The following is a 27,165-nucleotide window of genomic DNA, read 5'->3' on the forward strand; positions in this document are numbered from 1 at the left end:
AATATGTGTGGCACATGGCCAACTTGTTAACCACGTTTCTAATCCAAAAAGTCAATTAAAGACACCTATGAAGTCAAAGTAGCATCTATGAAGCTTCTGGGAAGCTTCTGAAAAGCTTCCATATTAAATACTATAGAATTTACTTACTTTTATCTACTTTTACTTACTTCCACCTATTTGTATATATAATTACTAACTTACATGAGTATGTCCGTGACACATAGATGCTGCTTTGACTTTATAGGTATCTTTAATTGACTTTTTGAGATTAGAAACGTGGTCAACAAGTTGGCCATGTGCCACACATTTTGTTAGCTTGAAAATCAAGCTAATTATATGGCCCACACATAGAAAAACTTGCCTTGTAAGTCAAAGCATGTGTCTTACAAAGTCAACACATATTAGAGGTCCTATACAATGTCGCCACATAGCCCCTAGTTAGAGAGTATATATAAAAACAAGAGTGAAGCCTTCTTCACTCTTGTCAACTCCTTTCTTGCTTCTAATCTAGTTTCAAGGGTCTCTAGTTTTCTTCGCTTTTGGCAATAGCCATTCCAATTTTTTTCTTAATAAATAAATATATATATATATATATCAAGTTATTTCTATTTTTTCATTTTTTTTATGAGAGAAGTTTCTCTTGTTTATTTGTCTTTATTATGTTCTTGTCTTTGACACTAAAAAAGTCTATAAAGTCAATGACAAAGAATTTTTGATCTTAAAATAATATCATATGATTATACAAAATCTTTTATTACTTTTTATATTTGAAGCCATGAAAAATATTTGAATATTAGCTCTCAAATCTTATTGTATCTCAAATATCATATTGCTCAAAAGTTGTGATAAGCTTGAAAAATACTTAATTGTACTTTGCTTTCTTGAATAAATATGTAACTTTTGAAATATAATAGATTACTTTTGAATTTTAACTTAAAAGTATTATGAAACTTAGAAAAATTATTTTTAATATCATAAACAAGATGATTAGAGGATGTACTTGATTAAACTTTCTTGAAAATGGTTGAATCAACAATCAATATTGATTTTATTGCTTGAAGATAAAAATACTCTTGCTTCAAGAGAGTCTTTCTTTATTGATTAAAAGTTACATCTCCTACTTTTGTTACAAATTAAGAATATTTAGAAATGGCATCTAACAAGCCTTGTTATTTTCCTAGTCAATAAGTGATTATGAAATCAAATCTTGATAAAAATATGCTCCAAAGAGCTTGATAATAATTTAAAATATGTGCTACCATGAAATATTTAAGATTCTTTTGATTTACATATACAATGGCTAGATTGGAAGCATCTTTTAGGTAATAATGCCATTTTTGAAATGAATCTATGATTACAAAAAGCTCTTTGTTGTAGATCTTGTACTTAATCTTAATTATTGAAAATTTTCTAAAATAAAAAACTATTAAGTAGAGTTTGTCATTTACTTCCATTTATGATAATATAACATCTAAAATAAAATTTAATATATTTATTTTTATAAAAAATACCTTAGAAAAATTAACACAATTTAAGATTTGTATAGAAATAAATCTTATCTTCAAAGCTTCAAAAGATACTTTGACTTCTTTGCTCCATTGAATTTTGTCATTACATGTTAAATATATAAGTGAAATTTTAATTTAATTTTTTTTAAATTTAGATTCAATAATAATTAAAAAATCTCAAAAAATATTAGACATCTCTTATTATTTTTGAGACCTTTCAATTTATTATAGTTTTAATTTTTTTATGATCCATCATAAGTCCATCATTTGAAATGTTGTATTCTAAGAAGTCAACTTAAATAGTTTGAAATACACACTTTTTTTATCTTGGTATATAATCCTGCATCTCTAAGTTTTTGTAAGATACAACAAAGATGAAGTCAATTCTCTTTTGTATTCTTAGAATAAATTAAAATATTAGTTAAATAATATTGAAGATACAATACGTACATTTGTAATAATTCATTTATTTTTTTAATAAACAAAATTCAATCTTCTATTAGAGATTTTGGATCGTATATAAAATTCTTGGCCAAATTTTTATTAATATATTTGTTGAATTTAGCTAATTTATTTTGCAATAAATTATAGTTTTGTCCTAATAGTTATTGAGATTTTTTTTAAAGATCAATTAATCAATCATAAAAATGATACTTTGAAAGAATATCTTCATTTTTCTTCTTTAAAACATCTTGATAATCTTAATATTGAATAGAATTGTCATTTGAAGTCTTTTTATCATTAGTAACATATAAGGTATATAACATAGGATGATTTTTCTTTTGCAATATAAAAAAAAGCTTTTGCACCTATAAATATAGATTTGATTTCATTAGACTTTTGATCTTTGACTTAATTGATAAAATTCTCAATTATACTCTTAAAAAAGTCAAATTACAAGAAATCTAATTTATTTGAGGATTATACTTTTTTAGCCATTATAAACCTAAAATGACTAGATTAGAAAGAGATCTAATTATATTAAATATCAAAAAGCTACTATAACTATTAATTATTATTTCTATGGAAAAAATTTCATGAATAACATCTCTAAAAGACAATAGACAACTATCCATGACTTCTACATAAATAAGTTTAGTTTTTCTTATCAAAGGTATGTTATATTTTTTAATAAATTTTTTATTTAAGAAATAAGAAAAAACAAAGGCTTTGTGATATTTAGGTCCTAAATTAATATCTATTGTGAAACAAAGATAGAAGTTTAAGGAGAAGATAGGACCTTCACTAGGTATTATATAAGATTCTAGCCACATAGTTCCTATTATAATTGGACAATCTTCTTTTTTGACATATTGGCTTTTTAACAACCATAATCTTTATTTTGTAATTGCATCACTTTTTTGGACAATATTAAGAAGTTTGTTTACATTCTCCATAATATAAGTATAATCCTTCTTATCAAAAATAATTATTTAATTACTTAATAAGAAATTTAGAATGTAGCACGTCAATTTTCATATCTTCTACTTTCAAATATATATGTTGAGAGGACATTGGTATTACTATTGAATTGTACTCTCAAAGTGGCACTAGAGTTGATGACATTCTCTTTGCAAGTAGGATCAAAACACCAATAGTCTTTGATGTGAGAGTAATAGCCTTTAAAAAGTATAATAATAATTTTAGCTTGGAATTTTGTGCAAAAATCTTTTAGAATGTGAATATATGCAATGTCATATATTCTAAAGAAATTATAAAGAACTTTATAAGAAAAAAATCCTAAAAAAATCAAAAGTAAATCTTGAAGATATATTAAAAAATAAAAACTATAAAGAAATAATGAAAAAATTCTTAAAAAATAAAAAAATAAAAAAATATTTTTTAATATTAAAAATAGAAATTCTAATAAATTATTAAAAATAAAAATCCTAAATAAATAAATAAAAAATATAAAAATATATTTTAAAAAATCCATTAAAATAATAAAAATAAAATTTTAAAGAAAATCCTATGTAAATATTCAATAAATCTTAACTAAATCTTAATAAAGTACTAAAAAAATTCTAAATGAATTCCAATAAATTCTTAAAAATCTCAAGTAAATCCTAAATAAATCCTATCAAATTTCTATGGTTTTTTTTTAAATCTTAAGATCTATTAATTAAATTTTTAATTTGACTAATTTTTATTTTTACAAAACTCACAAAATTTCACCTATACACCGTCTATAACATTGATAAATTCCTTAAATTTTTAAGTCTCTTATTATTTTTTTAAATCCAAAATCATTAAAAATATCTTACTTTGAATGGTTTAAGATAAGTGAGATATTTTTAAGGTATAAAATTTTACACTTAGATTAGAAGCTTAAATTTTTCTCTCTAACTTCATTATCTAATTTGAAAAAGAATTCCATAAATACCATAAGTATGTAGTTTTATATATTGAGGTCTGATTTGTACCTTGGTTTACAATTGGTCCTCTTTAAGTATCAATTCTTGATTTCTTATAATAAATTTTGCTACAAATCATCCATAAATCTCTCTTGAAGATGATCTATTTTATTGACTTTTTTATCTACATTATTTTTTCTTATTTAAGGCCATAAAAAATAAATAGAATTCTTTTTTACATAAAAATAATATTAAAATTAATTTTTTATACTACCTCTCTATCTTTTATCGACGTTTTTTTATTATATTTTTTAATTAGACTCTTTTATAATAGAACAAATATTTTTATCTTTCACCATGTAGTTATATTATAACACAATAATATTTATGTAAGCTTAAATTAGATTTATCTCATCTTTATATCAAAAAAATTCATGTTAAAAAAACTCAAGTAGAACAATGATTAAAGACATATGTAGCAATATGGATAATTTTAAGACAAAAAAAGATGAGAGATTATTGGAAAGAAATATTATTCATAAAAATTCTATTTATAAAAGAGTGTAATTTTTTTGTTTAGCTATGTCATTTTGATATTGAATTGATAGAACAATAAGTTGTTATCAAATATAGTAAGTAGTGAAAAATTAAATGTATTATTTAGACATGTATTTTTTACCTAGATTCATTTTCAAATAACTTATTTTTAGTAAATATTTTACCTCTATATATATTTTGAATTGCTAAAAAAATATGAAGTCTTAATTTTCAGCTTGTAATAAATAGATCCATATATAGCTTCAGAAATTATTAGTAAATATAAGTACATACTTATCTTTAGATAATGACTAAAGAGGCCTATAGAAGTCACTATATTCAAGCTCAAGTAGATAAGATGTTATAGTCTAAAATTGTTTTAGTACTTATTCACAATGGTTTTTTCTAAGTATATATAGAATCTACATATGTTTGATAAGATAGAGACAAAGAAATCCAATTACCAAATTACAAGCAATCATATGGTATATTGACTAATTTTTTTGAAATATATAAGTTATTTGTGCCAAATATCATTGATATCTTACTCTTTATGACTAATAAGAATTGATTAAAGTAGTTGAAAGAGAGACATGACATATTAATGATTATTTAAGTAGAAATGTATATCATTTAATGGTATAATTTTTCTTGGTTTGAATGAAATAGCCTATCTTTTAATGTATGTCTTTAACCAATAAATCTTATTTTAAATATTATATTTTATATAAAGATATCTACATAAGAAATTATATATAATAAAAATGAAAGAATATTTAGAATAAAATATGAAATGATATCTATTATTAAATACTCAAATAATGTGGGCTTTATATCAATGATCCTTACTTTATTTCATAATCAAGTGAAGGACTTGGAATTATCAAACTAGCACAAAGTATTACCTCAATTTAAATACAACATCTTCATCTAGAAGTAGAGAGCCTTAAGTATCATCTCACATTTTATTTTTATTTTTTATGGAGCATAAGAATATTATATGATAAGATTATATTTTTATTATTTCAAATATATATATATATATATATATATATATAAATTAATATTTATTTAAATATATATATTTTTAATTAAAAATATAAAAATTATTTTAGTATTTATTAACATAAAAGAATATTTATATTATTAATAAAACTCTATAAATAAGTAAATAAATAAAATCATATTAATCTTCTTCAATTTCATTGAAAAATTGTTGATTTATAAACAAAAAAAAAAACTAGATTATTAATAAATAAGATTCATATTTACATTTTTTACTTTAAAATTAATTGTTGAAGGATTTTGAATTTGACTTTATATGCAAGATCAACATTAAATATCAAAAATTCAAATTAAACTGTAATAATTATACACCATCCATCAATATCTTTGAACTATTAGAACCAATTTCTTTTGATATTAACCTTGATTAAACTACCAACTAAGATTGTTGTCTCTAGAATTTTTATTTTTAATTTACCAATAATTCAATTGCATTCTTCTATGCAAAGAATGGCTTAGCTTTGATAGCTAGTTGGTGAAATAAACAACAAGTGTAAAGTGCTCACTTCTTCATTACAATATCTTTGTTTTTTATTGGATTTTTAATGTCATAGACTAATTTTGTCATCTGTTTGATTAAAAACATTGGAATGTAATGACTCAATATACAAAGATGCAGAAATTAAATTATTAAACAAGTATTGACTTAGATGAATATTAAACATCATCAATCTTTCACAACACACATAGTATTGTGGAAATTAATGCCAATATCCTTTGCAATCCTATCTCTTGTACACAATAATCCCTGTTGCAGCAACTACTTTGTTGATAATTGTATAAGTTATTTTGTAATTATTTCCATTCTCATTGTTTCTTAAAATTGTGACTTTGTTCATATGTGTGTGCGGTCTAATCTTTATCTTGCCTTTGAGGAAAGAAGATGGATTCATCTTTGTTGTTGTGCAAAGTACACAACAGATCTTCCTCTTAAATTGTTTCATGCGGTCGTGCATTGTGAAGGCCACACTATTTAGTGTAGTAAAGAATGATGTTTATTGATTGCGGAGAAGCTAAGAGTGGGACATAACTTGGATGCAAATTGGTTTGACGTTCTCTATTTTGAAAAAAAGTTAACGTAAATATACCAATTTGTTTCAGTTGCTTTCGGCTATTGAAGAGCGCCTATGCGTCAACTTAGTCTTGATGATCTCAATCACAACGCCTTTAGTGGTGAGATTGTGTAGCAACAGTGCCTTCTCTGCTCTTTGAACCTTTGAATGACTATAGAGTCCGAAGGAGTGAAGTTGTTCCCTGTTTCACCGTGACCCCTTTCATTGATCTGATATCCACAAATTATCCAGTGCTAGTAAGTGACATTGTTTTCTCCAACAAGATCTCTGATGACGAGGTCTACATCCTGCTAAACATTCAATACTGACAAATCTCTGGTGCTTTAGGTTAGACGATTGCTTTTAACAATCCTTTTGCTTCCATTTTTGGGCTCAAACATTGATAGATTATTACAATGCAAGCGGATGCATTGTTGAAATCAACACAGTTGTACATAAACGACAAAGGATACAGGAAAGTCAGGAAATCCAACAAAGATAGTCGAGAGTTAAACATCAAAGAGGTTTCACAAGAGCTCAATGTTTCAGATCTTTCAAAATATTCCTCGCAACAAGTTAGACTTTTTGAAATAAAACTCTCCCGCTTAACTATGAACATTCTTGAATTTCCTTTTTGGAGCAAAATGCTTTGAACGCAAGCAATTCCTGGGTTCTGGCACATGATACAGTTTCGGTATTGAAGCAATTCTTATTTTACGCCACCAGCTAGCGTTTAGTTGCTCAATTTTCAAAGCTGCCCGGTTCCACAACCTGATTTCAAAATTGTTCTCAAAAAGTTTCCATTCATCTTCAATCATACAAAACATTGGGATCCCTGACTTCCCTAGGAAATGGTAGCTCAAATCGCTCCATCACCGCACACTCGGCATTTCCATCTTCTAAGACTGCGAGTTTCTTGCCACGAGAGCATTTTGGAGATGATAGTGGCCTTGGACGACTTTGGGGCAATAAGACAGACTTTACTGCTGAAGGCACCAGAAGTGGTTTCTGCTCCACTAGTCTGTGGTTATGCTCAGTAAATGATAGGAATGCAACCACACTCGCCACCATTAAGACGGCCTTTGCAGCATCGGCAAGTGCATGTCCAACCCTCCCACACAGACCCCTCATGAATCCCCCTGCGAAATCAATACCTCTTACTTCAACTACTTTATGATTCGAATGGAGACTGGTTCTTGATAGTGCTGTTTGCCATTTCTTTCCAGTGGTACGCCCTTACATCTATCGTCTTTCTTGTCTACTTCGTTTTCCATAGAGAGCGTTAGCATTTTGTCAGCTCGACCTTGACGCAGCGAAATAAGTTGAGAGAGATGTTTGGGTGATTGGTCATCCACTTCAATGGCTGCATGCAAAACTGGCTTGGAGTACGGTGGAAGAAGATCGTCTTTTTCTTCCATTGGCTCACCTGCAAATGCTAAGGCTTCATGTACAACTTTCCATTCTCGCCCTTGATGGTTCTTCAACTTGTGAAGGAGTTAGTGACGACTTTCTTCGAGTTCTGCATGGCATCCTTTTCGACTCTCTGGTGTCTTTGCGTTGACTAAGAAATAAAATCAGTTGCTTTAGTCTAAGGAACTCTTCCTTAGACTATTCCTTAGACTCAACACAGTTGTTGTTGAGGATCGACCTTTGGGGGTGCAGTAGATCGGGGGTCTGGATCGATTCGTGACCCCACTTTGCTTTTATCCGCGGTGACATTGATAGTGGTTGAGAAAGTTCAATCTGTGCAACGCCGACGGTGAGCTTCTCTCGTGATCTGTCAATACTCAATCTAGAATAAATGCGTCACCCGGTGTTGGAACAACAACTGAAGTCCCTTGATTCAGAGGCTTAGTTGCCGCCTGTGAAATCTTCGCTAGCATGATCTTCACTCATGGTGGAATCGCCGCCTCCGAACACCAACTTTCGAAGAAAAGAAAAGAATAACAAAAAACAAAAAAAAAAAAAAAAAAAAAAAAAATTGACAAACTTCGGTTTTGTGCGATTCAGGAATGGAAAACAGTCGAGCTGAAGTCTAGTAGACTCGCAGTGCGACTGCGAGTGTACTTGACTCTCCCCACCACAATGACTAGATCCAAGACTTGTTTGGATAGGATTTTGTTACATTCAACAACCGAACTGTCTGTTCAAACGCCGGATCTATCCTGAATTTGAATTGAGTACTCGGACGTTCACTTGACAAACAGTAAGACTTCCTATGGCTTTTACAGTAACACTACAAACGATTAGAATCAACCCATATATCCTCCTCTTTGTTTTACTTCCAGAATTCTTAGAATCAGCATATAATCCATTCCCACACCCTCATTCCGGTCCCTTAGCGTTGTTCGTGTGTTTCTGAAAGTACATATCAGTCTTTGTGCGTGAAGCTTGTTACGATGACTACAAGATGCGTGTGTGGGTTGTTTGTGATCCTCTTTCTGGTGTCGGCATTTGTTTCTGTCGGTGCTCAATCGCACCATCAGTATAATTTGCGGAGCCAAAGCTTCGATGAATCGTCCGACCCGCTTGCTGCGTCAAAGTTGAATGTTTATGCGACGCAGCAATTCCCCGAAGAATTGACAATGTCCCATTTTCCTGAAGGATTTATCTTCGGAGCAGCAGGGTCCCATGTGTTTGCATATCTGTTTAGGTGAGATTGATATACTTGTTGTTTAGGTGGGATTGATATCTCTTTATTTGCAGATGGTATTGGAGTTGTAAACAAGAAATGAATTGAATTTTACCACAAAATGTTTGATTCTTTATTAGAAGCAGGTGAATTTCTCACTTCTTTTATTAGTTTTTTGTTTGGAATTTTTTATTTGATTTAAAATTGTAATCATTTAATAAAAAAAAATTACCAGATTTTATTTTTTAAGTTTTAAAGTCTAGATTTTTATGTCAAAGTTTGATTATAATTATTTTTTATCTATTTGGAGCTAATCTTGGTATTATAATATATTTATGATTATTAACTTTTTGCACCTTATTTTTATAGGAATTGAACCAAGTGTAATAATTTACAATTATGATATACCTTTAGGACTTAAAAAAATTATGGATGGTTGGCTAAGTCCAAATATGGTATAAATATGAGACTAATCTTGTATTTTTTGTTGTTGAATATTGAGTGATTAATTTTTTTTTAAACAAATTGTATTTTTTTTTTTCAAATTAGTTATAATTCTTCAATATAAGATTAAAAATTTATATTATATAATAATTAATTAATCTATCTTATATATCAAATTTACTTGATTTTTCTTCTAAAAATTTGGAAGTAAAGTAAAGAAATGGCTTATATTTAATAAAATCAATAGCTTTGTACAATTAGGCTATCTAAGTGGTATTTTTACTTTGAAATATTGTTCACAATCATATGACGATTGTACAAAAAGAAATTCTTCTAAAAAACCTTAGATAGTGGCACATAATTTATGAAATGGACACATTTACATTATAGATATTTATAGTAAAGAATTTTAAGAAAGTTTTTTATCTATGTTTTATTTATTATTTATTATTATTTTTGAAATTATTAATTAACTTCTACATATATACATATTTTACAGAAACATCAATATGGAAGTATTAAAATAAAAAAATGATTGCATGTAATATTTCATTCTTACTAATTCCAAAGAAGATAAAGAAATAGCTCATCAAAGGCTTGAATTTTATCTTGGGTGGTAAGAATATATTTTTTTTAAATGATTATACTTTTATAATTTTATTACATTATATATTTTTTATTAAAAAAATTATTTAATTTTAAATTAAATATTCTTATATATAAATATATATCATTATTGTTGAATTTTGATAGATTCATAGATCCTATTATTTTAGAAAAATATTTATTTTTAATGCGTCAAATATTTAGAAGCTTGACTATCTATATTCACAAAAAAGAAAAAAACTTTGATGAAAGGATTATATGATTAGATTGGATTTAATCATTATTCAACTCAATATGCTTATCATATCAATCAAATTATCAACAATGATAGTGGAAAGGGTTTTACACCTATGTCATTATTATTTCTTTGTTGTTTATGTATATATATATATATATATATATATACTAAATAAAATATGCACTATAACTTAGTATTAACTTTGCACATAAGAAATACTAATTTTTATTATTCATTTTTTTTTTTTTCTTCTTCTTATAGTATATTACAATAGAACAATCATTAGTCCAAAAGTAAATTAATATTCCTTGTAATCATTTTTTTGTATATATATATATATATATATATGTGTATAATTTTATTTTTTAAATACCAATATTATAATATTTTTTATTTACAATTTTATAAGTTCTACTTAATTGGCTTCTTCATTCATGTTACTTTCTAATAAAGTCAAAGTCAATCTCAATCTTGCTTGTATTACTTTGATTCAAGTCCATTAAAGCAAAATCTTCCATGTAAATCCCATAAATAGTGTGGATTCTATGTGAATGATCCTTATTTTATTTCACAATCAAGGAAAGAACTTGGAGTTTTCAAACTAGTACAAAGTACTGCTTCAATTTAAAATTCAACATCTTCATCTAGAAGTGGAAAGCCTTAAGTATCATCTTATATTTTTATTTCTGGAACATAAGAATATTATATAATAAAACCATATTTTTTTCTATTTCAATTATATATATATATATATATATATTTAAAAATATATAATTTTTTATTAAACATATAAAAATTATTTTAGTATTTATTAATATAAAATATATTTATATTATTAATAAAATTCTATAAATAAATAAAAATAAACTAACTAATAAATATGTTAATTACATCTTAGGATTAAGTCTTCTAGTTTTTTGTTTAACAAGTGTGGTATTTGGGGAAAAAAAAAAAAAAAAAAAAAAAATGTGTTGACAAATATTAGAATAAATATCTTTTAAGTCTTTGTACAATGACACAAATATTTTGCAATATTCTACTATTGAAGATTTATATTACACTAATTCTTTTTTATTTAATTAAGATATAAATTTGACATATTTGAGTTCTTCTACAACTAAAGGTTCAAAAGTGAAGTAAGCCTTACTTCACTTTTGGACCTTTAAATAACATATTTGAACTCTTCTATATAGATAATTAGAATTTTGTCTCAATCTTATTCTACTATATGTATTGAATTAATAGCTTTGTAGTCCAAATCTTTAGGTATTAATAGATAAGTAAGTATACTATGTTCAATTCTAATACCTTAGAGTATATAATTGAATTATAAAAAAAAAGACATAATGGTTTTTTCTTTTAACATAGTTTCAAAGTATTCAACATGAGTACCATCAATTTTTGAACTAAAGACTTTATTCATACATTATCATATACTAAAATTGCAATATCTATGCGGTCATCATCAAGTTGCAATCAACTAATCAATTACATCTATAAATTGAATGTAGATGTCTTCTTCATCATAGAAATTTTGTATTAATAAATTGAAAAAATCACCCTCATCTTCATATTTGTATAATCCAAGACCAATACATTTAATTGGAGCCATAGTTGGAATTGAATTGAATTGAATTGAATAAAACTAATTTAATTAGATCTATGCTAATTGGTATTTTATCTAATAGACCAAAATTTTGAAGTCTAATATGGCTAGATAATATGATTGTTGTGTAATTTTCTAAGGATCCAAAAATGAAGTAAAGCTTAGAAATCTCTCATTTGGTTATTCTTTTAGATTGCTTCAACTATTCCCTTCCTAAGGAAAAAAAAGGTAGTTATGCACTTCTTCATACAAATATATCATATAAAAAGATATTATAATCTAATCTACACCTCTTATTTATATAGAAAGATCGAAAATTTGACCTAGACATTAAAAAGGTCTTTAATCAACTAATTTCATCTTTATAATTAACATTTGAATTATTTCTAATTACAATTTTTTTATGGTGGATTCAAGCATTATATTAATGTTACTTCTATCATCTACTATGATCTTAGAAATTATTTCATCTAATATTTTTATATCTATTTTAAAAAGTCCATATTTACTATTGTCTTTTTCATCCTCTTTAGTAATAATTTCTTTTAAATCATCAACTTCAATTCTAGCTATTTCTTCTATATTTTTATTTTTTTTATAATGCTATTTTTTTTTTGAGATTTTTTTTATGATTAATGCTACTTGAATCAATTATACAAAAAAAAATTTGGTTCTAGCTCTATAAAGATCTTGCCATAAATCACAAGGTTTTGTAGGATTGAAGGTTCTATTAGTTTTTGGTTGTTTCAAAAAAAATACTAAAAGTCCAAGGTCCTTCTTTACCTACAAATTGTTACTCTTTCTTATCAAATTAAAATAAAGAATATTTTTGTTTTCCTTCTAATTCTTTAACTACATTTTAGTTAAATTTTATTAATTCCACAAATTTCAGTAGCTTTTATGACGTATCCATAAATATTTTATCTTCTTCAAGTTGTACTAAATCTATTGGTTTTTTAATATTCATACTTCTAATTACAACCAAAGAAGTTAAATACACATTATCTAAAGAGATCTTCTTGCTATCTAATTATACAAAGTAGAAATGAAGAGGTAATAAATTTGATGTAGAAGTTACATTTGATTGAACTATTATGTATCTAATATCTTGAAAAATTTGTGGCTATTGATTTTGATTTTAGTTTTGATTATATGTTAAAGATTCTTGAATTATTTCTTGATTGGTTTAAATTATCATTGAAGGGTGATGATTTTGACCACTACTTGAATGGTTATAATACAAATTTGATAGACCATTTATAATGATAGAATCTATGAATCGAACTCCTCACATATTACTTCCAGCTTGATTACTTTAGTCTTTTAAAGAAGATGTTGAAAGAATAACCTAGTCGGATCTTCTATAAAAATCCATATCATGAGATCTTCCACAATTGGAACAAATAATTTCATTCTCAATCCAACATTGACCTACTCAATGTGGCTTTTAATAAATAAGACAATGTGTCATATTATTTCATTAGTTGAAAAAAAAACTAAGATATTGGACAAAGTTTTCAATGTCTTGATATGACATGTTTGTTATAATTAATGAAGAAGCTTACAAGATTAAGATTGATTTTTTTTTATATGTATTTATTGTGGGAATTTTTGACAATATTATGTTGTGAAGTTTATTTGTCTACAATTTATAAACGGCAATTTAGAAGTATAAATTTTTAATTTATAGTATCTAAGTTATATAGTTGGAGTTTGATTTTTCATAAGGCAAGACAAATTCTTACTAATAGCCTTTATAGTATTCATCATCTCATTTTTGAATACATCATTAGCTTGCCTTACTTTACTTTAAAATTCTTCCAATCTAATATCATTGAAGATCTTGGTTTGAGTTTGATTATATGGTGCTTATATACCTAAAGATATTAAATTTCTAATTGGCAAAAAAAAGGTAGAAAGTTAGATGTTGATAGAAAAAATATAAATTAAATATTTTGTGTAATGAAATTTTTTTTATTAATAATATTTTATTTTCATGTATTTTTATCTAATAAATTTATGTTTAAGATAGTTACATGTGATACAAGGAAATTAACTATAGACATAATTTCTGTAATAATTACCATAAATAAACTAGATTTTTTTTTACCTTTAATCATTCATATTTAATGTTACAAAAATATTATTAATTATTCGAACAAACTATAAATTTTAAAAAAATAAATTTAATTATTATAAATCTAATATATTATGTTAGTTGTATTATAATTATTACTTTAAAATTACTAATATTTTAAATATTATATATTTTTATTTTAATAAAATAATATATCAATAATTTTAAAAAATCTCATGAAAACCCATATACCTTCATAGGATTATTCAATCAAATAAATTAAGTATAGAGTTTTTGTAAAATCTAAGTATTTTTAATTTAATTAAATTATTATTAGAAAAATATATAATTTTTTTCTAAAACATCAGTAATGGTGATATTAAATAGAGATAAGTATTAATATAATATTTTATATTAAAGTTAGATATTGATAGAATTTTATAGATCAATGTTGCTATTGTATGAAGGTGGATATTGATTCTTCTTTCTTTTTAAGTATACAATCATTATCTTTGTTGATGACTTCTACATCTAAGGTACCTTGAATGACTCCTTTTAAATGAATAATCTCTTTTTTGGAATATCTTAAATTATAAAAGAGATGAAAAAACCTTAGATGAAGTAGTGTCTTATGATATCTTTATTTAAAAAATTATCAGTGTATTAGGTACATACAACACAAAATTGCCTCACATAAGAAATAATAACTTTTGAAGAACTCCATCTATTCTTGATTAAGGCTAAAAGAGCATATTGTTAGTAAAATATTGGTCTAAACTAACAAAAAAAATGCAGCTAAGAATTATTTCTATGCAATAAATAATCCCTCTATATGGAATTTGTACCATGCATATACTAAATATATCAAGCTTGTTGGAAATCATATAAGATAGTACCCATGGTTAGTCACTAAACTAATAATGAATATATCTACAAAACTTTGCATGTGAATTTTTGGATCTTTATTGACAAATCTACTAAATCTTGAGAGATTAGGTAGAATTGACATCCCTTGCAATCTTGAAGGTATTATAATTGATAATCTCCTATGTGCCATATCAATTTCAATGATTTCTTAAAGATTTTTATTACCTCAATTAGCTACATTAGCCTTTGAAATTGAAAAAAGAAAAGAATCTACTTGAAGTTTTGAAGGATGACCTCTACTCAGTTCATTTCTAACAAAAGCATGTAACAATTTGTCACCAAGCTCTTCTAAACCATTGGTTTTTAAACTATAAGTTTTAACTCTACTTGGATTTATAAAATATATCCGAATTGCAAAACATAATTGATAAGATGATAAGCTATCTTATACTTAAGTCTAAGTAGTATATAACTAAATATATGGCCTCTAAATTATTCACTTAAGATAAAAAAAAACCTATAGATGGTTTAAAAAATTAAAAATATATATATAATATTTTTAATTTATTATTTATATTAATATAAAATCCACTTTTTTCTTACTAATTTGTAAGGCATCTAATTTAATCATGTATTGAGATGAGATCTCTTGCTAATCTCAAATTAAACTACAATGGCAAGAAGATGATATACATGTCAACAATCTTATAATTTGAGGAGTAAAGTTTTCAACAATTGGAATAGCTAAGGTTTTATATATATATATATATATATATATATATATATATATATATTAAACATGAATATTTACAAAATATTAATAAATAGTTTAAAATAGTATGTTTTATATTAAAGTATTTGATATATTAATGAAAGTAATTTACTTAACTATCTTTGAATTTTTTAGCTATGATAAAAAAAATCTAATCTAAAATCAATTGTATATTTTTAATTTTTTTAAAAAATTGTGATTTTTTAATGCTATCAAAAAATATAAATATAAAATATAAAAATAAAATATTACAACACTATTAATTTATGAAGAGATAATAATATCTATATGTATATATATGATTTTTTGTTAAAAATATATATATATATATATATATATATATATATGATTTTTTGTTGAAAATAATATGTATATATATGATTTTTTGTTAAAAATATATATATATATATATATATATATATATATATATATATGTGTGTGTATTTTAAAAAATATATGTGTGTATATGAAATATATATATCTTTTATGTATAAAAATAAAATCTATTTTTAAGACTATGAATGAAAATTTTATATTAATGTTCCAAATAATAATCTAAAGTTTATAATTTTGTAACAACAAAAATTAGATGTTGTTATGAAATAGTAAGATTTGCATGTACTAAGATATCAATGTTTATTGAGGCAATCACAACCAAAAGTATAAATAATATAGTCAACGACAAATCAAAGAAATATTTAAGATGATTACTAAAGAAGTTATACTAAGAATAATAAATATAATTACAAGATAATTACAATAGGTTGTCATCAAATATAATAATAAAATACTGATTGATGTAACATAATTATTAAAAATATAATAGAAGTTTAAAAAAATTAAAAAAATATTTATAATAATAACTTTAAAAATATTGGTCAATAAGTAATTTAGTGAAGAAAAAAAGTAGTTATTAAAACTTATTTGATAGATTTTAGTAAAGCAAAAAAAATAAATATTATTATTTTAGAAAATTCATTGAAATATTAGATAAAGTATAAAAAAGATAATTATTATAAATAATAATAATAGTAAAAATAATAAAAATTATATTTTAATAAAATTAGAAAAAAAATATTAGTATAAAAAATATAATAGGATATAGATGAGATAATTTTATAAATAGTTAGAATCATAAAAATTTCTAGTTTGACATTAGGTTAATAGATCAGGTAGGATCCATTATGGAATATTTTAAAAAGAGTTTAGGGTGGTTATCTAAGTGGGATCCACCACTTAAAAAAATTTAGAAATTCTAGGGTGATATGAAAAGGTATAAATAGAACTGATCAAGGCCCTTTTCAAGCATCTGGTCACGTATGGCTTTGGACCCTTTTCCTTAATAAATTTTGGATTTACATGTCAAGGATATGAATTTCAAAGAAAGAAAATCCTCAATATACTCTTGTGTCACTGAAAGGAATTAGAAAGTCACTCAAAGATGATATGATATTGAATTAATATGGTTATTGCCAAAAACAAGAAGATTAGAAAGTCTTGAAATAAGATTAAAGACTAAAAAGGCATTGACAAGAATGAAGAAGGCTTCATTCTTACCTCTATATATACTCTTTAACTAAAAACTACATGGCAATATTCTACAGGACTTCTAACACGTATTGACTTTGCTAGCCACATGTCTTAACTTGCAAGGTAAGTTATCTATGTATGTGCCACATAATTAGCTTGTTTCACAAGCTATTATACGGAGTTAACTTTTTTTTACAAGCTATCAACTCATGGTTAATTTGTTGGCCAAGTTTCTAACCTAGAAATACATCTAAAATCAAAATCGAGTCTATGAAGCTTCTAGGAAGCTTTTCTAGAAGACTTTATGAAATTAATTTATATTTATCTACTTTTATCTAATCATATAAGTAACTATTAGAGTAAATTTATATGTCCGTGATATTATCCTCCCTTCTAGAAACGAGTTCCACAAGAAGCAATCATTATCTTTTATGGATCTTGATAATTCTTCATCTTGGTTTCGATGGATGTCGTTGATGAAAGGCTTCAACCTTCTTTATTGTATTTATAAGATTATTTATTGTCTCCTATGTGCATTTGCTAATATCATATCCATACTAATGAACAAGATATTCTAACATATTTTGGTGCTGCCTTGAATCTAAGACTTCTTTTACTTCAAACTCTTGATCATTATCCACTTCTATAAGAGGAGGTGGAATTTTTCTTCTTCTCAAGATATTCACTATCTTATATGTCTTAAAAAAAGACAAGTGAAATATAGGATAGATCTTCATAGACTTTGATAGATATAATTGATATGCAACATGATTGATTTATTTACAAATAGGAAAAGATCACAACCTACAATAGTCCAAGTTAACACAAAAACAAGTAGTCTTGATATTATGACAAAGTAATCATATCTTATCACCTACGTTGAATTAAGGTTGCTCCTTGCAATAAGCATCTGCGTTGGTCTTTTGTCATTCTTGAGCTTACTTTAATTGTATCTTTATTGTTGCATATAGCTCTAACAAATGATTTACTAAAGCTTCCATTTTAGAATTATCAACTTTTAAAAAGTCAAAAGTATCAACTTCAGGATGATAATCATAACTGACAAAAAAAAGTGTTTATTGAGTAGAAGAATGTACCAAATTATTGTATATAAATTTTATCAATAGCAAAAGAGTTGTTTAATCATCTTAATAATAGTTGATGGTACATCTCAAATACTGCTTTAAAACTTGATTCACCTATTCCGTTTATTCATCAGTTTGAAGATAAAAAGCCAAAGAGAGCTTTACATCAACCTTTAGAATCTTAAATAGGCTTCTCAAAAATCTTGATACGAATTGAATCTCCTTATTTGATATAATATCCTTTGGCAATCTATGATAGTATTAGATATTATCAATAAAAAGCTTAGTTGTTTCTTCACTTGAAATAGATTTTGTATATGGTACAAAATGTGCTATTTTGGTAAAATAATCTATAATTATAAATATAATCATATGAACCTGAGATTAAAAGATCTGTAATAAAATCTATAGAAATAAAAGACCATGATTGTTGGGATATAAAGAATGGTTGAAAAAGTCCATAGTGTTGATGACAAGGAGTTTTTGATCGTGAACAAATGTCACATGACTGAACAAAGTCTTTGACTGCCTTTCACATTTGCAGCCACCAAAAATCTTTAGATATAAGCTCTAAAGTCTTATTGTATCTAAAATTTCCTATTGCTAAAAATTCATGATATGCTTGAAGAACATATAAACATGCTTTTCTTTTTGGAACATATAGGCGTCCTTCGAAATAAAGTAGGTTGTTCTTAAACTCAAATTTTGAAACATCATGAGATTTAAAAGAAAGATTCTTGATATCATAAATAAGATCATTAGAGGACATACTTGATTGAATTTTTTTAATAAGTATCGAATCAATAATCAATGTTGATTTCATTGCTCGAAGATAAAAATGCTCTAGTTTCAAAAAGATTGTTTTTTGTTGATCAAAAGATATGTCTCCTTCTTTTGATACAAGATAAGAGTGTCTAGAAAGAGTACATGATAAATCTTATTGTTTTTCAAGTTGATATGTGATCTTGAAATCAAATCTTGATAATAACAAGCTCCAACAAGCTTGGCGATAATTCAAAACACATCCTAACATGAAATACTCAAGGTTCTTATAATCTATATATACTGTGATTGGATTTGAAGCACCTTCTAGATAATGATGTCATTCTTAAAATGAATCCATAATTCCAAAAAGTTCTTGGTTGTGGATTTCATAGTTAACTCAATTGTTGAAAATTTCTTAGAATAAAAAGCTACTGGATGGAGTTTGTCATTTATTTTCATTTGTCGTAATATTACATCTAAGATAAATTTTGATGCATCTATTTCTATAAAAAATGCCTTAGAAAAGTCGATGCAATAGAAAGTTGGTATAGAAGTAAATTCCTTCTTTAAAGCAACAAACAATATTTTGGCTTCTTTATTCCACTAAAGTTTGTCTTCACAAGTCAAACGTATAAGTAGAGCTGCAACTTGAGAAAAATTCTTGATAAAGATTTGGTAATAATTAGTAAAGTCCAAAAAGCATTGTACATCTCTTACTATCCTTGGGATCTTCCAAGCTATGATAGTTTCGACTTTCTTTGGATTCATTATAAAGCCTTCATTGAAAATGATGTATCCCAAAAAATCAACTTAAGTAGTGTAGAATATGCACTTTTCCATCTTTGCGTATAATCTTGCATCTCTTAGTTTTTATAACACATGACAAAAATAAACTTCATGCTCTTTTGTATATTTAGAATAGATTAAAATATTTTTCAAATAACACACCACAAAATCATCAAGAAACTCACAAAAGACATCATTCATTAGATGTTGAAAAGCAGTTGGTGCATTTGTGAGTCCAAAAGGTATGAGGTTATATTCAAAATATCTATACCTAGTTCAAAAAGAAGTCTTCCATTGGATTAGAAAAAGACTTAATCACATTAAATATTACTAAACTATTATAACCACTAATTGCTACTTCTACAGAAATAGTTTCATGTATAATATCCTCATAAGATAATGAATGTCCATCTATTACTTCTGCATGCACAAGGTTGATTTCCTTAACTAGAAATATATCTTGTTTTTTGACAAAGTCTTCATCTATAAAACAAGCTAAAGCCCCTGAATCCAACAAGGTTAAGACTTTGTATTTTTTTGGTTCTAAATAGACTTCTATTATAAAACAAGGTAAGAGATCAGAAGAGAAAATAGAACCTTTACTAGATGTTGCACATGATTTGAGCTACATGGTCCCTATTGTAATTGGAACAATTTGTTTTCCAACTGTAGAATAGATATTAGTTTGTTTTTGTAAGATATTGGTAAAATAAACTAATAGTCCATAGAATAGTTAGTTTAGGAGGACGGATGATGATTCAGTTATTAAAAGCGGTTATTATAAGATTACGGTTAGAATCTACAAATCAATAGCAATTATATAGGAGTTGTAGAAGTTTGTCGAGGTACCAGATTTTGATAGTGATGAGCTAGGATTAAGCTTGGTGCTTCTTCTTTGTTTTTTTTATTTTCTTTGTTGTTAAAGAGTAATGGATAAAGAGTATAAGAAGTGAATCTATGGAATAAATCAAAGATTGATTTATGAGTTATTGAATATGTAATTGGAGTACTAAGTGATTGAATTATATGAGAAGTTATTGGAAGATTGATTATGGATGGAAGATTATGATTGTTGTTTATTGAGAGTTGTGTGTGTGTGTTTCGATAGAGGAAGTCTGTGATTACAAGAATTTTGTGAATTTAGATTAGTTGGAGTGAAGTCTGTTATTCTTGGTGTTGGATGGAATTTATTGAATTTTGAGCGGTCTTTTGAGAGTGCAAGGTTGCACATTGTGGTTATCAGTTGATGGAGTATTATTACTCGGAGGAAATATTGTAGTATTTCTTAGTGTTTTAGTAGTTCGGAATACAGTTAATTGTGTGATCCTAACAAGTGAAACTCATGCGCTTAGTCTTTCCTTGTATTCGAATTCTCCTATACAAGTTTATTCTAGAAGAAATTCTAGAATAAGTAAAAAAACAATCACATTTTGGTGCTATTGTCGGAGAATGACAATAGCATTGAGTGTTAGGAATTAACTACTGGATGAGTAGATGGGAAATAGGAAGTAAATTCAATAGTATGTAATGAAAGATTATGGTTATTAAGAATAAGAACATTGCAGTAAAGAAAATACGCTAGTCAAAAGAAAGACAAGAGAGAGCGCAAGCAAGAGAATCATAGCAATACGAGCAAGAACGCAAGTTAAAAAGGAAGTATCTACAAAGTTGGATTAAGCCATGGTTGCATGCCTGTTGGCATATCCGAGTATACCTACAAGCTGATCGACATCAAATATTTCAGCAATACATATCGTTAAGAAAATTACCAAGAGCACTCGCACAAAATTTTATCAACATCCCAACATATCTCTTGAGCTCGTTAACTACAAGTGGAGGAAACACAGAAGAATTGGGTACTCCGTTGAGTACCTTCTCAATAGTAGAAATTATCGATTTTATAAAAATTGATTCCGTAGAATGGCATAAATTGCTTGTCAATAAGGGCCAATTCAGCGTATTTCAAAATCCATCATTTTTACCTCCAATTAAACCAATAAACTTATTCAGGGATAATAATAATAAATTGAGGAGGTTGGAAAGTCCAGAAATGACAATTGGAGAAGGTAGTGGTAATTTTATAAAGAGATTAAGTGGCACATTGTCCTCTTCAATGGCGACGGATGGTCCAACGGTTCCAATAGCAGTACAAATGGGTGACATGAGTGATCATACAACAAGCATAGCTCCATTACCTACTTTTAGGGGTTTTTTGGATGCGGACCCCGATCAACATTTGTCTTAGTTTCTGACAGCATGTATAGTCAATAATAGAAGAACCAAAGATATTTGGTTACAATGGTTGCGAGCAATCTTAAAAGACACAGCGTTTGATAGGTACAACCGCCAACCAACGGGTCAATTTCTGAATTGGAAAGCATTAAAGAATGCATTTTTAACCCATTTTTGGCGAATAAGTTTTAAAGATTGTCTTTGAGAGACGTTAATGAATAGAAAAATGATCCTAGGGGAGGTAGTGGAATTGTATTATGGCCGGGTGGCTGATATACTCAATAAGTGGTCGAATCACCAAATGTCAGAGGTATTTATCTTATCCACATTAATCAATGGTTTGCAACTACTAGAGTTAAAAATGTTTATGAAGGAAGCTCAATCTGTTACGGTGTCTGCATCCCTTAATAGAGCCAAGATTTGGGAGGAATGCTATTATGATGAGTTTTTAACTATAGAAGCTACGATGATTCCAGTTCAAGGCAGTTATCAAAATTCAACTTGGAACGGATCAGTGGATGCTTATCCACGGATATTAGATACAGGGGCCAATTCCAGTGCCAATATTCAGGGACCATTTAATATCACCCCATTGTAACCTATACCACTAAATGTAATAACAACGTATGCTCCCTATTTTCCGTATCAACAACAAGCGTTAATTGCGATAGAGTTACCAATAATATCAGCCCCAAAAGATTCCAATAAAGCCTTGTTGTTGAACCTGACAAAGAAAATGGATGAAATGGCCATCAATATGGCGAAGGATAAGGAGAAGAGGTAAAAGCCTACCAATACTAGAACCAATGTTTAGTACAGTAATTGTAAGAGCCACGATCATTTGGTAACAGAATGCCCTTCACCTTGACAAATGATGGATCAATGTATATTTTGCGGAGGAAAGCACTTAACAGCTAATTGTTGGAATTTGCAAAGGCAATAACAATTCAGTAATCAGACCATGATCCCACCAACTCACTGGGACGTCAATCAAGTTCAATCAAAAAATACGTTTGGATAGAATAGAAATCGATCTAATCGATAAAATCGAGCATTCAATAACTTTCAAAGTTCCAATTTTAATCAAGGATCTGCATCAAACCCCCAGAACTATGGGAAGGAGCAACAAAAGTATTAGCAATATGCTCAACCAGCATCATTGAACCAAGTTCTCTCCATTCCAACGAGACAACCAGGATCATTTTCTAATCCTACATAGAACAAGTCTAGTAGGTATATACCGATGGAGATACCCAATATGCTTGATGGGGGTATGAAAAGACCACTTCATTATTTCTGTTGTAGACAGATTGGCAATTATGCCAATGAATGTTTCAATCCCAAAGCGAGTGACGATTATACACCAATTTGTGGGAATTGCAAGTAGTCAGAGTATACTTATCAGCAATATAATGCTCCATTCAATTTCAATAATCAAGATCAATAGATCTAAAACCAAGAAAAAATGGAGGAAATAAATTAAGGTCTTGAAGATTCTTTGATAAATCCGATGGAATGTGTCCAAACCATTCTTACCAGGAGTCAGCGAAAAGAGAAAGGACCAATTCAATATTTGAGTGATCCTGAAGTGAAGGACCAATGTGACCCAATTATAGGACCATCTAATCCAAGTTCTGTTATGGACCTCTTACTCGGTATGAGACCTCACTCGATTGGGCAATCCAATGAAGTCCCGATTATGGAGGCTTCGGTATCGTTTCAAGCTATTCCGTTCTCTACATAGTTTTTGAAAATGTCCTTTCTATTCATAGATCCTCTAAGGGGTGTGAATTCCAAAGAAGCTCTATTTGCTATTCCAATTCCAAGTCCAAGGTGGAAGAATATCTTACGTCATGGAGTTAAACTCAAACCAATGAAAAGAAAGAGGACATTTGGTATTATCCTAAATATGGAACCCTATGATATTTTGAAGGATCTAGATGCTATTCGACCTTCTATTTCTATGAAGCAACTTCTAGCAGTCATACTAGAGTGTCATTCTATATTGAATTCATCATTAATACGACATAGGCAATGCAATAAGGAAGTTTATGAAGTCAATTTGAACCGTGATCGAGGTACATCAACCATCGATGTTTCGATTGACGGTGTCATGATCTCTGGTATTCAAGTGGATGGTGGTTCCAGCGTCAATTTAATGAATGCTGATACAATGGATGCTTTAGATTTGGATCACTTAGTACCAACAACATTGGTATTATAGATGGCAGATCATAGCCGAGTTAAATCAATGGATATTTTACGGAGTGTTCAAACTATAATTACTGATATTACATATGTAATCGGCTATATCGTCTTTTGGCTACAATGTTCAACTTTATGATATCCAATTTTATTGGAATGACCCTGGTTTTATCAAGCGAAGGCTAAGAATGATTGGAGTTGGGTACTTTGACAATTGGCAAGGACGGCGATAAAATGGTATTACAAATATACCTAGTACACTATCACGAGGAGTCTCAATTGTCAGTATCTGAACTGATGCCGGGCAATGAGCTTAGCTTTGATAATGATGTAGTCGCACCGATTATGGAGGCATCTGTGGAGGCAGCGCAACACCCTAAAGTGGTGTACCAATGTGGAAATCCGGAGGAATACTTGATATACCCGACGGATTCAAAAAATTCTGAGTATGTTAGTATTGATTGGATGACTAAGTATGATGTGTACCATGTGAGTGCTCTGGACATAGGATTCAGTACTTCAGACATGTTGGATGTACCGACTGATTTTCAACCAATGCAGGAGTTGAAACAGAACATCACCATTGCACCATTATATCAAACTATTAACTTGGCGAGTATAGCAGAACTTCAAACAATTAAGGTCTACGAAGGTATTAAGGAGCAGAAGTTGACCTATTGGATAGAATTTTTCTTGTATCATAAGTTCGCTTTTGCTTGGACTTATGCTGATTTAAAGGGTATTCCCATTGACGTCTGTGAGCATCGGATCATTTTAGAGGAGAATGCTAAATCGGTACGGCAAAGGCAACATCGCCTTAATCCTAAATATTTCCTCATGGTGAAGGAGGAATTGGACAAGCTTCTTGCGGTTGGTTTTATTTATCCGGTATCGAATAGTAAGTGGATTTCTCCAATCGTCATGGTGCCGAAAAAGAATGGAAAAATCCGCATTTATCAGGATTTCCGAAAACTTAATGCGGCCACCAAGAAAGATTACTTTCCATTACCTTTCATGGACACATGGTAGTCCTAATTATGATATAAGTATATTAGAGTGTAGAGGCGGTTGAAAGGATAGTTAGTAGTTATTAATGTGTCAGATGGGATGGAGGTGAAAAATGGACAATATGGGTAACATGTTGTCATGATCACCGATAGTAAGAGAATAGAAGTGGGGCACCAGTTAGAAGTCATTCTGTGTTGTCATTCTTCGTTATTTTCTGAGATTGCTATTTCTTAAGTTTCTTACATTTTTGAGCATAGTAGTTCCAGTTAAGAGTTTGAGAGAAGGAGCATCATGGCAATTGAAAGTGTAAAGCGAGCTACAGACAAAGAGGACAGTGGCTGAAACATGAGAGCTAGATGCACATCAAAACCACCTTCTATGATAATTGTTATCAATATGAAGCCGATGAAGTTGGATATCTATTGGACACCAAAAAGAATAAAAGACTTTCAGAATGCGCATTTGTTCCAGTTTTTGTACCTGTCAGATCGCTTACCATCAATTAATATATCATTAGTGGAGGAATATATCCCGAACTATAACCCAGAGGATGGATCGAATGTGGTACAAAGATGAATTATTGGGATTGATGGAACAATCCTGGAAAAGGTGTTGTGTCTTCTCATTGGAAAAATTGCGTTAGGAGCTAATGACTCAAGCGACTTCAGTCCAAGAAGATATTTCAAGGGAGGAATGTCAGCCTTTGAGAAGAGCCAAGGTTGGTGGACTGCTGAGGCAATTTCACCAGAGCTCATGGAATGGTTCCGTTTTGTAGTGAGGCGGTTAGGATTGTACCGACATCCCATATATATGTCCAAACGGTTATTGTATGTAGCGATGTCGTATTGTAACACGAGTATATCGTGAAAATATAAAGAAAGGAGACTTTTATTAATATTCAGTTACCTCAAATATTGGGAACAACGACCAATTCCACTGCCAATATTCAGGGGCCAGTTCAGACACCCCATCACAGTCGATCATGGCACACTTACTAGTAACGAAATGCTTCCTTCGAGTCCAATAGTGGGAGTCAACAGAATTGAAAGGATTAAATCGATGACTGAGTGAGCCTGACGCGAAGGACTAATTTGACCCAATTACGGGAACATCCAGGTCTTACTACGGGCCTCTTAGCCAATATGAGACCTGAATTGGTCGGACGACTCAATGTGGTCCCGATTACAGGGATTTCGATTTTGTTTCAGGCTGTCCTGTTCTCTGTGCCATTTCAAGGAACGTTGTTTTTGAAAAAAGAATCTTTTAAAAGGAAAAAAATGGAGGAGAAAGCTCTGACGGTGGAGCCAATTCCGGATCCAAGTTGGAAGATTGAAGAAATTCAAAGGCTAGGATTTGAAAGAGGGGAGAATTAGGATTAAAGGGGAGGATAGGTTAAGAAATGAAGGAGGGAGAATAAGGGTTTTAAGGGTCAGAGAGCTAGCTTCATGCTTCGGGGGGAGGGAGGAAAAAAGACAGAGAATTGGGATTTTTTTTCTTCATAGGGTTTTGGGAAGACTGAGGCAATCGTTGCTGAAGTTAGTGTTGTACTAGTGAATCAGGGTTTTAATGAAGTGGTGTGATTACTCTTGACTGTTTTATGAAATTGAAGTTACGTCTATGATTGAAGAATTAAAAGGGTGTCTATAGGATTGAGTATGTGGAGTGAATGAAATTTATTGGATTAATCTAACAAGACAGTCAATGGATACAAGGTTGTGAGTGTAAAGCAATATTGGAGATTAGCAGATCGAGTTGTTCGGGATTCTCTATAACGTCTAGAGACCTATCAGCTGGGA

General features: G+C 28.5%; 1 protein-coding gene across 1 annotated transcript; it reads right to left on the reverse strand.

Annotated features, from left to right (window-relative positions):
- Positions 1-7,326: 7,326 nt before the first annotated feature.
- Positions 7,327-7,934, reverse strand: LOC149988565 (plastid division protein PDV2-like). The gene is made up of 2 exons (XM_090252250.1): positions 7,757-7,934; positions 7,327-7,655 (listed from the first exon to the last, which is right to left on the reverse strand). The coding sequence occupies exons 1-2, from the start codon at positions 7,932-7,934 to the stop codon at positions 7,327-7,329; spliced, it is 507 nt and encodes a 168-aa protein (XP_090108376.1).
- Between the last annotated feature and the right edge of the window lie 19,231 nt (positions 7,935-27,165).

This window comes from Physcomitrium patens, chromosome 7, assembly GCF_059467195.1.
Source record: "Physcomitrium patens ecotype Gransden chromosome 7, ASM5946719v1, whole genome shotgun sequence".
NCBI classification, from domain to species: Eukaryota; Viridiplantae; Streptophyta; class Bryopsida; order Funariales; family Funariaceae; genus Physcomitrium; species Physcomitrium patens.

What these genes read in the sequence shown, in the direction of transcription:
- LOC149988565 (XM_090252250.1), bottom strand. Translation starts at nt 7,934, where the DNA reads ATGGAAGAAAAAGACGATCTTCTTCCACCGTACTCCAAGCCAGTTTTG. An exon ending in AGACAAGAAAGACGATAGAT is followed by an intron (nt 7,656 to 7,756) that starts GTAAGGGCGTAC and finishes TTGATTTCGCAG; the next exon opens with GGGGATTCATGAGGGGTCTG.